The sequence below is a fragment of the Neolamprologus multifasciatus genome, chromosome 23, assembly GCF_963576455.1.
Source record: "Neolamprologus multifasciatus chromosome 23, fNeoMul1.2, whole genome shotgun sequence".
NCBI lineage: Eukaryota > Metazoa > Chordata > Actinopteri > Cichliformes > Cichlidae > Neolamprologus > Neolamprologus multifasciatus.
The window spans coordinates 43,154,648-43,171,024 of NC_140460.1; the positions used below are offsets into that span (position 1 = coordinate 43,154,648).

The 16,377-nt window shown below is 41.5% G+C and overlaps 1 protein-coding gene across 1 annotated transcript; it reads left to right on the forward strand.

The window, feature by feature from the left end:
• Positions 1-1,162: 1,162 nt before the first annotated feature.
• LOC146492439 (uncharacterized) lies at positions 1,163-14,757 on the forward strand. Its single transcript, XM_085151919.1, has 6 exons — positions 1,163-4,091; positions 9,146-9,255; positions 9,339-9,464; positions 9,550-9,656; positions 13,385-13,566; positions 13,653-14,757. Exons 1-6 carry the CDS (start codon positions 1,704-1,706, stop codon positions 13,803-13,805), a joined length of 3,066 nt encoding a protein of 1,021 aa, XP_085008045.1. The 5' UTR covers positions 1,163-1,703; the 3' UTR covers positions 13,806-14,757.
• The last annotated feature ends 1,620 nt before the right edge of the window (positions 14,758-16,377 follow it).

Here is a 16,377-nt window from a genome sequence, read left to right on the forward strand (position 1 = left end):
AGTAGCAGACGTCCTGACTGGGTTCTACGTTAGCATTTAGATCCCTCCAGAGTTTTGTGCACACGGTTTAGGTAAAAATGAAAAAGGTTGTTGTTTTACATTTAGTTCAGTATTACATGTTGCCTGTGTCCTTGTCTTTTGGGAAAATACTTTACACAAGTAATGGCTCAAAAAGGATTCCTTTTTTTTTTTTTTACTGTGCTGCAATTGATTTGTGCCATTAATTAGTGTCAACTAATTTTTATTCACTCTCCACATAGGATATGCTTGTGAAGATGGAATATGGGGGAGAGCAGAAGTGCGTTGAAGTTCCACAAAATGATGAATGAAGGACATGCATATTGTATTTTGTATTTATTGAAATAAGTGATGAGAATGCTGTTATTTGCATTTACCAGCTCACCTATGTCAGACCTTTTGATAAACAAAATTCTAATGAAAGTGAGAACATGTACACTGTTACATCTTTCAGAAAATGTTTTGAAATTGTGGTGCACAGTTCAGAATAAATGTTTTTCAAAAACCATTGCGTCTTTTTAGTAAATGTTTATTTCCAAAAGAAATTTCTAGAAGTTCAGAACAGTAAAATTCCCGCTTTTTAGAATTAATTAGAAGATAACTCTTACGTAGTTAAACTAAAATACTCTTTGAGAGTTAATATATAAACTCTTAACACCAAGTGTTAAATTATCAACTCCAGAGAGATTTGGTGTTTAACACTAAATCAGAGTTAACATACCAACTCTCCAAAAAGAGTTAAATTAACACTCTCTGGTGTGGACCCATATAGACACTTTAAAAGTGTTGAAATCAAATCTGACAGTGTTAATTTGGACATGCTGGATTTGCTGTGCAGTCATCCAGGTCGTCGTAGTCTAAGCTTGGAAAGAAAAGCGTCTGGACTTATTCAAGTTTCTTTGATATCTTAATATCATCTATTAAAGATACTAAGAAGCAAAATCACTGATATTATGACAAAATGAAGTCAGCATTTAAACACGTTCATGTAGTAAACTGGACTGAGAGTGCTTCAATAAAATAGTTCTGGTGAACCTGCACTGTACAAATAAAACTGAAGTTCACTAGATGTTGTATGTATGGCGTTGTCTATCTACTAGAGGGTGTGTTTCGTAGATGTAGCTGTGCTGTGTGGTTGAATGTGTTAAGAAACTCCAGATCAAATGGTGCTGGCCTCTGGGTGGCAGAGTTTAAGCTTGTGATCCTGTGGGATCAGCCTTGGTTTAATCCCTCAGAGTGAGAGAGAGAGAAGAAAGCGAGGAGGCGAAACGTACTTATTGATGTGGAACGGTGCCTGAGGCACAGTGCTGATGAGAGAGCCCCATAACCATCTTACAGGGGAATCTGGATTGTTCTTCTTGCTTTACTTTTAAATTTGGAACCTCGTGACGCTCCTACAGCTGTTACAGATGTCAAACTTTGGTAACCTTTCATCTTTACTTTGTGGAATCTGGACTCGTCTGAAAATCCTTCACCGTCAGAAAGCCTGTGAGACTGTTTTCATTTGTTTTCTATCAGTGCTTTGATTTCCTCTGGGAGTGTAAGTTTTACTCTTCATACCCATCTTTGAACTCTTTTAGAACGCCGGATCATTTTCAGAGATTTTACCTGTTATAAAGCTGCACATTTATCCTGGAAACGTGGACACTATCATTTCTTTCTAAATAAGTTGTGTTATTTTCCTAATGGCTCAATTAAGTTGTAGCCAAAATGCAGACCTGCCAAATGGAGCCATTGCCCACAGCCCACAAGGTTTGTGTTCAGACCTGGATACACACAGAATCAAAGACGACGCAGAGGAAGAAGAAGATGATGATGATGAGGTGGAGCTGGCAGAGGAGGTTGGGGAAGATGTTTTGATGGTTGCTGAAGCAGAACAAACTGAAGATGAAAGTAAAGAAGACGATGATTGGCAGAAAGGAGAGATTACACATGTGACCCTGTTATCAGAAATAGGAGAGGGGGAGGATGAATGTGAAGTACTGGAAGAAGAGGGGGATGGAGAAATGGGAGATGGACATCAAGAAATAACAACCACACTGACAACAGAATCTGAAGATACAAAGATGGCTGAAAATCTGTCTCTTTCTCCTGTGTTGGTTGTGGTTGAACGAGGGAAACGGCAAATATTAAACAGCAATGGAGATGATGGAAAAGACGAGGAAACTGAAGGAAACAAACGAGGGGGAGAAACAGCAAACGCAGGAACAGATGTAAGGCAGGAAAACATGGACAAAGGCACCGACGATCACGCGTCTGGTCTTCAGGACAGAGGTACTTCTGTGTGGGAGTCAAGAACTGGTTCCAATACCTGTACTGGTGACCAAGGCGAAACAGAAGCTGCTGCTTTGCCCACTGCTGGCAACGTAACAGAGGTTAATCTGAACATAGACGTGGCTCCTTTTTCTTCTGGAATAAATGAACAGGCCAGCATCCAAGCTTCAGCTCTGGGCTCTGATCACATACCAGTCGATAGAGTTGTTACAGCAGAAGAGGCCAATCAAACCTACCAGTTAGATATTGAGATTCAAAATGAAATAAAAAACAATGATGGAGAAGATCCCTCAGAATCCATAAAACAGGATGTTGTTATTGATAATCTTACATGGCAATGCCAGGAAGTCCAGGAGTGTGTGAATCATGGCTATGAGTTCCCCGTGAGAGCAGGAACCAATCAAACGGCACCAGAACCAGAGCTGACGGCCCTAACGTCTGAAGAACAGCCACAGTCAGATGGAGACACTAACGCTAAAAGGACTGAAGACGTCACCCAGAAGGAGCAAGCAGAAGAGCAAGTTAACAGCTTGGCAGAGATGGACGGGGGAGGAAAGAGTTCAGAAATGGAGGAGACGATAGCCAATAATGTTGCTGGAGAGTTAATGGGCCAAGAAGAGCACAGAACAAGAGATGATCTAGAAATGCAAGAAGAAGTCCAAGCTATAACAGCTCCTCCAGAACCAGTGGGCCAGACTGGAGAAGAGGCACATACAGACACAAAGGAGCAGGTGGAGGAAGCTTCTCTATCTGAGAAAGGCATCGAGGTGAAGCTTGACGGGACAGAAGGAGAGGACAAATCTGAGGAAAACGAATCCACAACAGAAGGAGGAAGTGCTTTACAAGAGCATCCTTTGCAGCTCCTGAAAGAAGCAGACACAGTTTGGAGAAACAACACAAAAGAACATCCACAGACAGAGATGCTTGTAGAGTTTGAGACTGGAGGAGGAGCAGAAGAAGAGTCAATGGAAGGAGAAGTGGAGATGGCAGAAGAGCCGGTCACCGTTCTTGATGATGAGACTGAAACGATGGAGGAGACGCCCAGTGAAAAATCAGAAGAAGTACTTCCTTTCACCGTTATGAGCGGTGCTGATGATGCCATAGACAAGATAAACAATGAAGATCATCAAGTGCTGCCAGGAGACGAGGCCATACTGGGTAAAGAGGACATGGAGACACAGGACGTACTGGGTAAAGAGGACATGGAGACACAGGACGTGAAGCTGAAAGTGCACAACAGTGAGGCAGATCTAAATGAGAGCATTAAAACACTGGAGCAAACAATGGAGAATGGGTTCTTGTGTCCTGAGCCACAAGGTCTTAGGAAAGACGAACTGGGGAAAGTAAAAGTGCTGTCACCCAGGAGAAAAGATAGCGACTGGATTAAAACAGATCAGCCAGAAGAAGAGAAGACGGCTGCTGAAAGGAAGGACTGGAGTAAAGAGCGGCGGCACATCAAAAAAGAGTTGTGGGAGAGTGAGTGGGGAAGGAAAGAGTGGGTGGATAAAGAAACATCAGCAGAAAAGATGCGTTCACCGAGGAAGGCGGATTGGATAAATGAGCTGAAGTCAGTCATCAAAGACGAATCCCTGCCCAAAAAGAAAGACGAGCAGGTGAAGAAAAAGAGAGTGGTGCTGCTGGAACATGGCTGCTCATACGTCCCTCAGCGGGAGGCGATGACGGCAGAGGCGAGGGAGGAGATCAAGGTGACCTCGGACAGGAGAGCGGACAGTCCTGTGGTCCCTGTGGACAGCAAAACACTGGACAACCAACCCTATGAAATCGCCCTGTATGTCAAGGTAATCAACTCATGGTTCCTTTGGCCTGTGATGAATGCCAGATAGTTATTACTATTATCATAGTGGGAATTTACAAAGAGCATTTTGTCTTAATGAATTAGGCTCTATGGAGAAGTTCATGATACAGCAAAGTGAAAGAAAATAAGCAGAGAAATAAAAAGTTCTTCTGAGAACAGGGAGGACATACCAGAGAAAATCTGAACATGAAGAAAGGAAATATGGTGTAAATACACAAAAGAATTAGGAATGTGGGGAACAAGAAACACAGATCAAACTAATAAAGACAACGATAAAACGTTATGAAATGTTAGCTTCATATCAAAGACTTTTTCTTTAGAGGCCCATCCAACCATCAGGCCTCCGTCTGTGTTTGAACCTGATACAAACCTGGAGAGGACTTCCTTAACATCAAGATCAGAGTACTGGCTCCATAAAATATGACGAAAAAAACTTCAAGCTGTCCTGACTTAGAAAATAATTTTGATAAATATGAGACCTACGTTATAAAAATAGATTATTTGATTGTTTTTTTAATTATTGTAAAATATTCGATGCTTCTAAATACTTGTGTAAAAAAAGTGTCCCAGAATCTGCAACGGTAAATACCTCAGTCATAAAGAATATTCATTATCTTATTATTTGTTCTTATTATGTTTTTGGTAAGCAATTTTATAAGATACTAAGCCATCAGTGAAATTAGCACAATTACAGCTTTTAATAATTTTCCATGTTACACCATTGTTAGTGAAAACTTCCTTAATTACACAACATATCAGTTAATTAACAAATAAATCTACACAGAGACTAAACGACCTCTATTGTTAATATTTCACTGCCTCATATGTTATAAATGCGTTTGTCGTATTAAGTAGAATTTATGCTTAGATGTGATTTTACAGTCTTTTTATGTGGTACAAAAAGGATCCTGATTTTTCCAGGGCATTAAACATACTGATTCACTGTCAGTGTAATTTATTCATATTTCATGTACTTCAAAAAATACAGTCAATTTGTGTATCCAAGTTTATTTATAAAGCATTTTAAAATAGCCAGCACACGATCAAAGTGCTGTGCAGTAAATAAGTTAATAACAATAGAATAAAATAAAACACATAATACATAAAGATTTGACTTAAAACAGCCTTATATTTTTTTAAAAACCCCAACAACATAAAACAACGTAGAAAAAACTAAATAAATAAAATAAAACTAAATAAAACTAAATAAAACTAAATAAATAAAATAAAATAAAATAAAATAAAATAAAATAAAATAAAATAAAATAAAATAAAATAAACCAACACTGGATCTGCTACAGCAAAAGCACAATCAGGAGCAGCTGATCAGCTGACCTGAGAGAGTGGGTGGGTGTATGAGGCTGTAGCAGCTCAGAGAGAGAGGATGGGGCGAGGCCGTGGAGAGCTTTAAAAGCAAATAAAATAATTTTAAAATGAATCCTAAAAGAAATGGGCAGCCAGTGAAGTGAAGCTAAAACAGGGGAAATGTGCTCAAACTTCAGACGAGCTGCAGCGTTTTGCACCCTCGGTAAATGACTTCAGATCACTTTGACCTCCAGGTTTGTGACAGCTGGCTGAACATATTGGGTCCAGGTATCTAAATACAGATTGGGGGTCTCAGTGGGGTTACCAAACACCATCACCTCAGTCTCTTTATCACTGAAAGTTAAGCCTTAATGTCATTGAGACACTGAAGTGATGGCTGTGTGGAGTATTTGTTCTGTAGAGCGACATAGATCTGATCATAGATGCTGTGTTTTCTCATCAAACCAAGAGGAAGCAGATACAAAGAAAAGAGGAGCTGAGAGCTGAGCACAAACAAACACTGGCAGTGACAGACGGCAGACACACACATGCAGTGCAGCAGAGAGGGTTATAGAGACCACGAAGGCCGTGACAGCAGCTCAGGTGATACCTGCTCAGTGAAGTGTGTGGAGATGTCACTGGTGTCTATGACGTGTTACCCACATGTAGTGTCACTGGTGCCTGAAACCTTGAGGCTGTAGCAGCTTCATCAGTGTGTTAATCAAACTGAGAGCTTCTGTTCCAGAACAGCTTCAATAAGCTCAACTTTGTGTGAGTACGCAGAGAGCCATGACCGGTGGAGCTCCACCACATTTCACCATAGCAGGGACTCCACTTTAACACAACATGCTGAATTAAATACAAACTCTTTGAATAATTATTCAGTAAAACTGAGAGAAAGTTATTTTTCTATATATGGAATAAGATTATTTCTGGTTGTACTGGATAAAAATCTGTAATAATTATAGAGAAAAGTGCTTAAATGTTTCCCATTTCTGATCTCTTCTAATATCCAGCCTTCATTGACAGATGGTGCGTGCGACTGCTGGTGCTCATAGTTCACTGAAAACCAATGCAGGGAACTTTCCAGGTCTTTAGTTTTATCAGTAAATGTGCTGTAAGAATTTTTACAGAGTCTAAATATTTCAACATAGTTTTGGGAGATCGGGCCTGTTCTTGGCCCGGCACATTGACACACACTGTTTCAGTATTCACAGTGTTTGTTCACACAGTTGCCTGTTCAGGCCGGTGTTGCCCAGCAGCTCCGCCGTCAGCTGCAGCTCACCTCCCTTCTCCTCCAGGTCCCAGCATCCATGTCTAGACGAGACCAGATCTAGACAGGATGAGCTGGGAAATGACCAGAGCCCAACTGAATCTGGTCTGAATGTGTGACCCATCCATGCCATGCAAGTGGAATCTGATTTAGATTAATAAAAATAATAAATAATTTTTTATTTATATAGCACCTTTCAAGACAGAATCACAAAGTGCTGCACATAAGATTACAAGTCATAAAAAGATTTAAAAAGAGAAAATAAAACAGGCAAAAAATTAACCAAAAGCAGTAAAAAGGTGAGTTTTGAGTTGTTTTTTAAAAACAGCTACTGAGTCCACAGTTCTTAATGCTTGGGGGAGAGAGTTCACAGTCTCGGGGCCACAGCGGCAAAAGCTCTGTCACCCTCAGTCCTCCTCTTAGTATTTTTTAAAGCAAGTAAGCCCTGATCAGATGACCTCAAAGATCTGCTGGGACATCGGGCTGTAGCAGATCAGAGATGTAGGCTGGTGCCAGTCTGTGCACAGCTCTGTAGGTCAAGACCAGGATCTTAAAATTGACTCTAAATTTAACAGGAAGCCAGTGTAACTGAGATAACAACAGTGTCACATGTGAGTACTTGGAGGATTTTGTCAAAAGCCTCGCTGCAGCGTTTTGCACAACCTGCAGACAATCCAGAGAACCTTTGCTTAGACACATAAACAGTGAATTACAATAATCCAAGCATGATGAAATAAATGCATGTATAGCTATCTCCAGTTCAGAGTGAGATAAAACCGGGCTTAGCCTAGCCACATTTCTTAAAACGATGAATTTCAGTGGATTTCCATGTTCAGACTCTGAATTTCAGACACAGAAACCTTCAAAATGTTCTTTGATATCATGATTTACAATGGAACCTCAATCTGTGAACACATGTCAACATGAGAAGCTAGCATCACAAGAGTTAGCAGGATGGAGACTACATCGATTTTATTCTGAGCTGTTTCATTGCAGGGTTGTTATCTTACTATATAAAGTGCCTGGAAGCAACTGAACTGAGGGGATTCATCCATGACTGCTGATCACTGCACTCAAAATAGAAAACTAATATCTAATTGGCATTTTTGTAAAAATGTAAAATGTGAGTTTGGCAGAAATGAATAAGCAGAGATGTCTGTCAGCTGGTTCACTCAGACAAACCTGTTAGCTGAGCTTCCTGGAATAGAGCAACAAACGTAAACGGGCTGCCTGTCAGAGTCACTGTGATTATGAATGTGGCAGAACCACAGTCAAGTGTCTGAGACTGGACAGGCTAAACTGAACAGCTGAGCTCGAACCCTGAGATCAACAATCTGCAGAAATGAACAAGTGTGAGCAACCTGGAGCACCACCCCAGGACCGTGACAGAGAACCAGCGAGTGAAAAAGCTAATCTTGATCTGCTTATCTCATCCCATTAAGACAGTGCTGTGCTAATCCATCGCCATGGTAACCCACATTACTTAATGCATGTCATTTTAAATGAGATTTGAAAAAGATTCAAATAAATAAAGCTTGCACCTTTGAGACCATTGTGTGCTTAGCTCTGCGCTCTGGTTCAGCAGCATCCTGAGAATAATATCATTACCTGAGAGATTTAGCACAAATACCCGCGTCCACGTAACAAGCTTGTTCAAACAAAGCCTCCCTTTGTCACGGCGCTGTGGGCAGCACAGACGGAGGTAGATACAATATTATGTAAAGTTCAGGTTTCCTTCTCTGTGGTCTGAGCTGCTCACATCTGAGGATTTCTTTAAAACAGCACGACCATGAATATCTTAAAACAAGCATTTTACTTTCAACTTGTGCTGAAACACAGTTTCTGCTTTTGTTTGTAAAAGAGTCTGAATGGTGCTGGTGTGCTATGTTAATCTGAGCAGTCTCCCTGGGTAAGCTGATTATCCTGCTGTTTGTTACTGAGAGCTCAGAGCTGTTGCAGCAACATTCACCTCCCATTCTTTACTCACAGGAAAACTGCTTTACACAACACTCAGAGCATAAACATGAAGCACGCTGCTTAAACAAGTTATTACTCTTTACATTACTCCTCTGCGAGATCATTTCTTTCCAGTATTGGATCTCTGACAGTGACCATACTGAGATATTTATCCCAATTCAGCGAATAATGGGACACATTTAGTTGTGTTAGATTCACCTGAACAGATAGCTGATGTGCTTATGCATTCACATGGGAGAGAAACAGGAATTATCATGCAGAGGATATTCTCCTGTGCATCTCTGTTAAACACAGTCCAGATTTATTCAGTTACATTAATTATAATATGAAAAAAGAGAAAAGGAGAGCTACACTTACACCGTATCGTTCTTTTGGGGTTTTATTTCTTTATTTCCTTCACCCACCCACAAGTGAAGCTACAGTCTTTATAATGTCCATAGATCACCTGCAGGACACGTGATGACTGGTCTTTGTGTGTGCAGGCAGGAAGTGATGGGCAGAGCATCGGAAACTGTCCTTTCTCTCAGAGACTCTTCATGATCCTGTGGCTAAAAGGAGTCATTTTTAATGTCACCACAGTCGACCTCAAGCGGTAACACGGTGCAGACGCACACACGTATTCATACAGTGACTATGATACACATGAGAGTAACCACCTGACTTTTGGGTCATCAGGAAGCCGGCTGACCTCCACAACCTCGCTCCAGGAACCAACCCTCCTTTTGTGACCTTTAATGGTGAAGTCAAGGTTGATGTGAACAAGATAGAAGAGTTCTTGGAGGAGAAACTAACTCCACCCCGGTATGCAAGCACACATTCAAAGATATGCGTTTGCGATGGGAAGCCGTGTTGAGGTTAATTTCACATTTCTCCATTTTGTCTGCAGATATCCCAGACTGGCCCCCAAACATCCTGAAGCTAACACAGCTGGCATCGACATCTTTGCCAAATTCTCAGCGTACATCAAAAACACAAGAAAAGACACAACAGCTGGTGAGAAGGGACACAGTTAGGTTGGAAACATGTTTTCAAGAAAGTTAGTAAGGTGTGTGTGTGGTTTGTTTGTGACTGCAGCATTAGTCTGTGCTCGCTGACAACAGTTTTCCTGAATGCATGAACCACAGTGGTGGACTTACAGGTCATGGCCAATGTTCCCTCTAAGCTGCGCCGTGCACAATTGTGCACGGCTGGCACGTCTCTGCACACAGAAAATCTGCGCTGCACACAAAAAAAAAATCTAACCTGAATTGAGATTTAAATTAATATTTAAGTCAGTCAGTGACTGGCTGCTCCAGTATGGGATCAGAACGATGCCACCTTATCACAAAGTCCAGCCAATGATGCGATTCACATTCGTATATACGCAGCCAATCAACGTGGCTGACTGACAGCGTCCTTATGTGCGACACCGGAGTTTTAGCAAAGCAGCTGATGTGAAGTTAATGACAACGTGTACAACCATTGGAGATGTGAGCAGGACAGACGAACAACTGACGGGAAAAGTGTGGACTTTATACCAGTTTTTAAATTTTGTTGATCGGCCACGTAAAACGTAAAAAAAAGAGTTATGATAAAATATCTGCAATGTTTGTTTTTCTTCCTGAATACTGTCGTTGTTTATATTTACTGCGGGAAGAAACGGTAAAAATGGCGTTTTATAAGGAAAACCCTCGAAAGCCTGTGAGCAACAACAACACCAAAAAAACTCCACCCGTTCCTATTGGTGGAAAAATGTACCATGTCGACCAATCAAAGAATGATTTGACAACATGGTGTTTAGTTGCTTAGGGAGGGGGAAGTTTTAGGAGTGATGGCGTGTTTGAGATTTGCAACGTTCAGCACAAATCTTGTGTAGTTAGTGTGTAGTTAGTTAGTGTGTAGTTAGTGTGTAGTTATTGTGTAGTCAGTGTGTAGTTAGTGTGTAGTTAGTTAGTGTGTAGTTAGTGTGTAGTTATTATGTAGTCAGTGTGTAGTTAGCGTGTAGTTAGCGTGTAGTCAGTGTGTAGTTAGTGTGTAGTCAGTGTGTAGTTAGTGTGTAGTCAGTGTGTAGTTAGTGTGTAGTTAGTGTGTAGTCAGTGTGTAGTTAGCGTGTAGTCAGTGTGTAGTCAGTGTGTAGTCAGTGTGTAGTTAGAGTGTAGTCAGTGTGTAGTTAGTGTGTAGTCAGTGTGTAGTTAGTGTGTAGTTAGTGTGTAGTTAGTGTGTAATTAGTGTAATTAGTGTGTAGTTAGCGTGTAGTTAGCGTGTAGTTAGTGTGTAGTCAGTGTGTAGTTAGTGTGTAGTTAGCGTGTAGCTAGCGTGTAGTCAGTGTGTAGTCAGTGTGTAGTTAGTGTGTAGTTAGCGTGTAGTTAGTGTGTAGTCAGTGTATAGTTAGTGTGTAGTCAGTGTGTAGTCAGTGTGTAGTTAGTGTGTAGTTAGCGTGTAGTTAGTGTGTAGTCAGTGTGTAGTCAGTGTGTAGTTAGTGTGTAGTTAGCATGTAGTTAGCGTGTAGTCAGTGTGTAGTTAGTGTGTAGTTAGTGTGTAGTCAGTGTGTAGTTAGTGTGTAGTCAGTGTGTAGTTAGTGTGTAGTTAGTGTGTAGTTAGTGTGTAGTCAGTGTGTAGTTAGCGTGTAGTTAGCGTGTAGTTAGCGTGTAGTCAGTGTGTAGTTAGTGTGTAGTCAGTGTGTAGTCAGTGTATAGTTAGTGTGTAGTCAGTGTGTAGTTAGCGTGTAGTTAGCGTGTAGTTAGTGTGTAGTCAGTATGTAGTTAGTGTGTAGTTAGTGTGTAATTAGTGTGTAGTTAGTGTGTAGTTAGCGTGTAGTTAGTGTGTAGTTAGCGTGTAGTTAGCGTGTAGTCAGTGTGTAGTCAGTGTGTAGTTAGTGTGTAGTTAGTGTGTAATTAGTGTGTAGTTAGCGTGTAGTTAGCGTGTAGTCAGTGTGTAGTTAGTGTGTAGTTAGCGTGTAGTTAGTGTGTAGTTAGCGTGTAGTTAGCGTGTAGTCAGCGTGTAGTTAGCGTGTAGTTAGTGTGTAGTTAGTGTGTAGTTAGTGTGTAATTAGTGTGTAGTTAGTGTGTAGTTAGAGTGTAGTCAGTGTGTAGTTAGTGTGTAGTTAGTGTGTAGTTAGTGTGTAGTTAGCGTGTAGTCAGTGTGTAGTTAGTGTGTAGTTAGCGTGTAGTTAGTGTGTAGTTAGCGTGTAGTTAGCGTGTAGTCAGCGTGTAGTTAGCGTGTAGTTAGTGTGTAGTTAGTGTGTAGTTAGTGTGTAATTAGTGTGTAGTTAGTGTGTAGTTAGTGTGTAGCTAGTGTGTAGTTAGTGTGTAGTTAGTGTGTAGCTAGTGTGTAGTTAGTGTGTAGCTAGTGTGTAGTTAGTGTGTAGTGTAGTCAATAGTGTTGTTGTGTGTGTCAGAACAATGAGGCGACTGCTGAGTGTTACAGGTGTTACAGCAGTGACACATCTGCTGCTGTCAGGCCTGCAGGTATCAGGCTGTTGTTCTCCTTCATCTCATAGTGGACACAAATTATTTTTTGGAGTGACACAAATAATTTGTGTGGCATCAGATTTGATGCAGAACAGCTGATTGTTCTGTAAATAGTTTGAAATGTTTGTTTCTAGATAAACAGCTGCAAAAAACTTTGTTGTTTGCATAACTCAGTTACTTTTTTGAAGAAGTAACTAAATAATTAACTGCCCAACATTGGTCATTATTTACTGTATTTTGCAGACAGAGTTACAGACTCTCTCCCAGACCACAGACTCATCATACAAGTCAGACCTTTATAAAAGAAAAGAAAAACAGAAAGTTGTGTTTTCAAAATTGGAGTTCAAGTTATTTTTACTTCCAATAGTGTTAACATGCAACACATGAACAAGATTGTTTTTAATATTCATTGTAAGTGGGCTAAAGCAGTTAATTAAAAGTAGTCTAACATAAATGCTGTAATTTGATTACTTTAATAAACATGTAACTTGCATGGATTGGATGCTGGCGTGACCACAGTGCACACGTCTGCTGTTGCTCACAGTGGTCCAAGGAGCCGTGTGCTCAGACACGTGAAACATTAGAGGGAACGTTGGTCATGGCCATGCAGTGTTATATAGATGTTAAACTATATTGAACTATAGACGATGGAATACACAGACTTTTGCTCGTTTTATATTGGAAAATTGAAACTATTTAAACTAAAACTGTTTCCCCATGCCGTACCTCTGTGGGGAAACCCTCACCATAACTCTTCTTCTTCTTGAATAATCAGGCTCATGTGACAGAGCTCATGGTATCACCCGAACAGAAAACCCTCAGACTGACTCACTTGTGCTTCTCAGGATATTTAAAAGTAGAATGGGAGGCAGAGGCTGTTTGGTGGAATCAGCTCCCAGTTTGGATTCAGGAGACAGACGCCCTTTTAAGATGAGCTTAAGACTTTGTGATAAAGCATATTGTTGGGAGCTAGCTCAGGTGACCCTCAGGTGACTGCTTTGCAATCTTTGGCTGTTCTGCTCAAACCTTTTTAAAGGTGTGAAATTTAAAGTAATCATATATTTTTTGAAAAACAGTATTCAATATGTTTAAACTATAAATGATTTGCAAAAAACCCAAACAAAGCTGCAATTATTTGCATTTTATTAAAAGTCTTTTGGAAATGGTGAATACTGGTGTATAAATAAGGAGCTGGTTGTTGTGGAAAGCATCAGTGTTTGTTCAGATAGCTTAAGTCTGTCATTCACATCAGCGTGTTCTCTACCTCTGTAGCCTTACAGAAAGCTTTGTTGAAGTCTCTTCAGCGCCTTGATGACTTCCTCAGGACTCCCCTGTCTGAAGAGATCGATGCTGATGTCTTAGGAGATGTGCCAGAGTCAACCAGGAGCTTCCTCGATGGGCCAGAGCTCAGCTTGGCTGACTGCAACCTGCTGCCCAAACTCCACATCCTAAAGGTTTGCAGCTTCTTTAGGTTGCTCGAACGTTTACATGAGCCCGATCAGAAGGATCCATCGTTGGTTATTTTCTGCCTTTTTCTCAGGTTGTAGCAAAGAAATATCGTGGCTTTGAGATTCCTCGGGAGATGACCTGCGTGTGGCGGTATTTGAACTGTGCCTACCAGAGAGAGGAGTTCACCGGCACCTGTCCTGCTGAGAGGGAGATTGAGTTCGCCTATTTGCATGTTGCAAAATGAATGAAACAAACTGTAAATCAAGGAAATCAAGAAATATGAAAAGAACATAAAGAAAACTAGTAAAGAGGAAAGCACCAACACACGGGTCTGTGTGTGTGTGTGTCTGTGTGTGTGTGTGTGTGTCTGTGTGTGTCTGTGTGTGTGTCATCTCTATCTTGACCATTTTAAAAATGATGACAACACAACTACTTCACTTTTCAGATAATGGCAGGACCGTGTCACTGCAACACTGACTCTGACCGTTGTATACTCTCTCTCTCACACACACACACACACACACACACACACACACACACACACACACACACACACACACAGCGAGAGAGTGAGAGTGGCAGTCTCAAAGATAACAATTATCGCAGCCTTCACTTTGTGATCAATAAAAACTCAGTTTATAAGGAATCAAAATGATTTTTTCATCTTTTATTCTATTTAAAGTGAAAATGTTAATAATGTTCATGCACACCATTGAAATGCTTCCCAACATGGAAAGATCTTATTTTTCCGGTGTGTTTACTCCTTAGGTAGGGATTCAGTTCCATCACTGCTGATTTATAATCGCTGCTCATGATTCATGATAATAGAAAATTAAAAATAAAAACGTTTGTTAGGTCTAGTAAAGAGCACAGTGTGTCTCAATAAAACAGATCAATAACACACTGATGTGTGCTCATGCAGTGGGACTGTTTAGTGTAATAATCTTGGAAATACTTTGAATCTCATGCTTGTCTGTGTGTGGCCATGATTCTGGATTTGTGTACTGGAAATGTGTGTTTGATGGATACAGATCACAGTTCACTGTAATCCAGCCGTGTTTGTCCCAGTGTTAAAATCACTGTGTTCTTCATGTACATGCTCAGTGCTAGAATCTGTATTAAACTGATTGGATCACTTTGTGGACTTTCTTTGCTGTCTGTGTTTCAGCCCTTTTATGTAAGATATACATGAATGTAATCAAAGTGAAAACATTTTCTGAAGGTAGATCTGATGGTGCATTGTTAGAATGGTGAGGAGATTAAAAGCAGTCAGCATTCAGAATAGTATTATGGTCTGTACAGGGGCAGAATTTCCAGGGGGGTCAGGGGGGATATGAAAAAGGTTTCCTATCTAATATTTTCAGTGCTCTTTTGTAGCATACTTCGATTGGCCCAATAGCAGCAGAGCTCGTATAGGACCAACTTGTAATACAGTATTCAATATGAGCCAGTATCATAGAGTGCAGGAATGTAATCGCTGCTGTGTCTGTTAATGATGTGCGGATATGTCTACAGTTCTGTATATTAACATTTACAGTTTTCACTGTTTTAAATGTGCCGAATATGGCCTGGAAGTCCTGAGGTCAAAATGGGAGATGCCCCCTAGGGTGGTGGAGAATGACCGAGCTAAGATCATGTGGGACTTCCAGATACAGACGGACAAATGGTGGTGGCTAACCAACCGGACATAGTGGTGGTAGATGCAGTGATACCAAATGACAGCAACATCAGGAAGAGGGAACATGAGAAGCTCAAGAAATACTAAGGGCTCAGAGAAGAGCTCGAGAAGATGCGGAGGGTGAAGGTAACACTGGTCGCATGATAATCAGAGCACTCAGGGCTGTGACCCCCAAACTGGTTCCAGCAGATCAAAGATACCACGCAGGACTCTGGAGCTCCAAGGTCTCTGGTAGAGCACTCAAGCTTTAACCTCCGCCAGGTCCACATATGTGGACATCACATTTTGGGTTGTCGGGACCACAGTACTACATTTTGCTCTACAAGGGCCTGTTCTATCAAAATTAAAAAAACAAATGTAGCACGGAGGGAGGTTAGCCAACTAACGGAGTTGCAGAAAGGTGCGACAAAGAAGGTGCATAAGAAATACAGCAAGCTGTCCATACCTGAGGCCTTGGAAACTGCCAAGCAACTCACAGCCTTGGCCAGCCGCTTGAGGAGGTACACCAGAGAGATAGAAGGCAGGAGAATAAACCAGCTGTTCTCCACAGAACCAGCAAAAGTGTCCTCTCAGTGGCAAGGGAACAATAATAAGAGAACAGCACCACCAAGGCTGGAGACGGAGCAATACTGGAAGGGCATATGGGAGAAGGACGCAACCCATAACGGCAATGCTCAGTGGCTAGTGGATCTGAGGGCAGACCATAGCAACCTCCCTGAACAGGGTCCAGTAACCATCACAGTGGCAGATATCCAAGAAAGGGTCTCCAGTATGAAGAGTTGGACAGCACCAGGGCCCAACATGGTTCACGCCTACTGGCTAAAGAAGCTGACTGCACTCCACGAGCGTCTGGCAGCACAAATGAACCAGCTGCTAGTTAACGAGGGACACCCGGAATGGCTAACCGAAGGTCGGACGGTCCTGATCCCCAAGGACCCCAAGAAGAGACCGGTCCCCTCCAACTACCGACCAATAACCTGCCTCAGCACCACGTGGAAGCTCCTGTCAGGCAGCACATGTGTCAATACATGAGCGGGGCACAGAAAGGAATTGGCAAGAATACCAGAGGCGCAAAACACCAGCTATTGGTAGACAGAACAGTCAGCCGAGACTGCAGGACCAGACTGACCAACCTGTG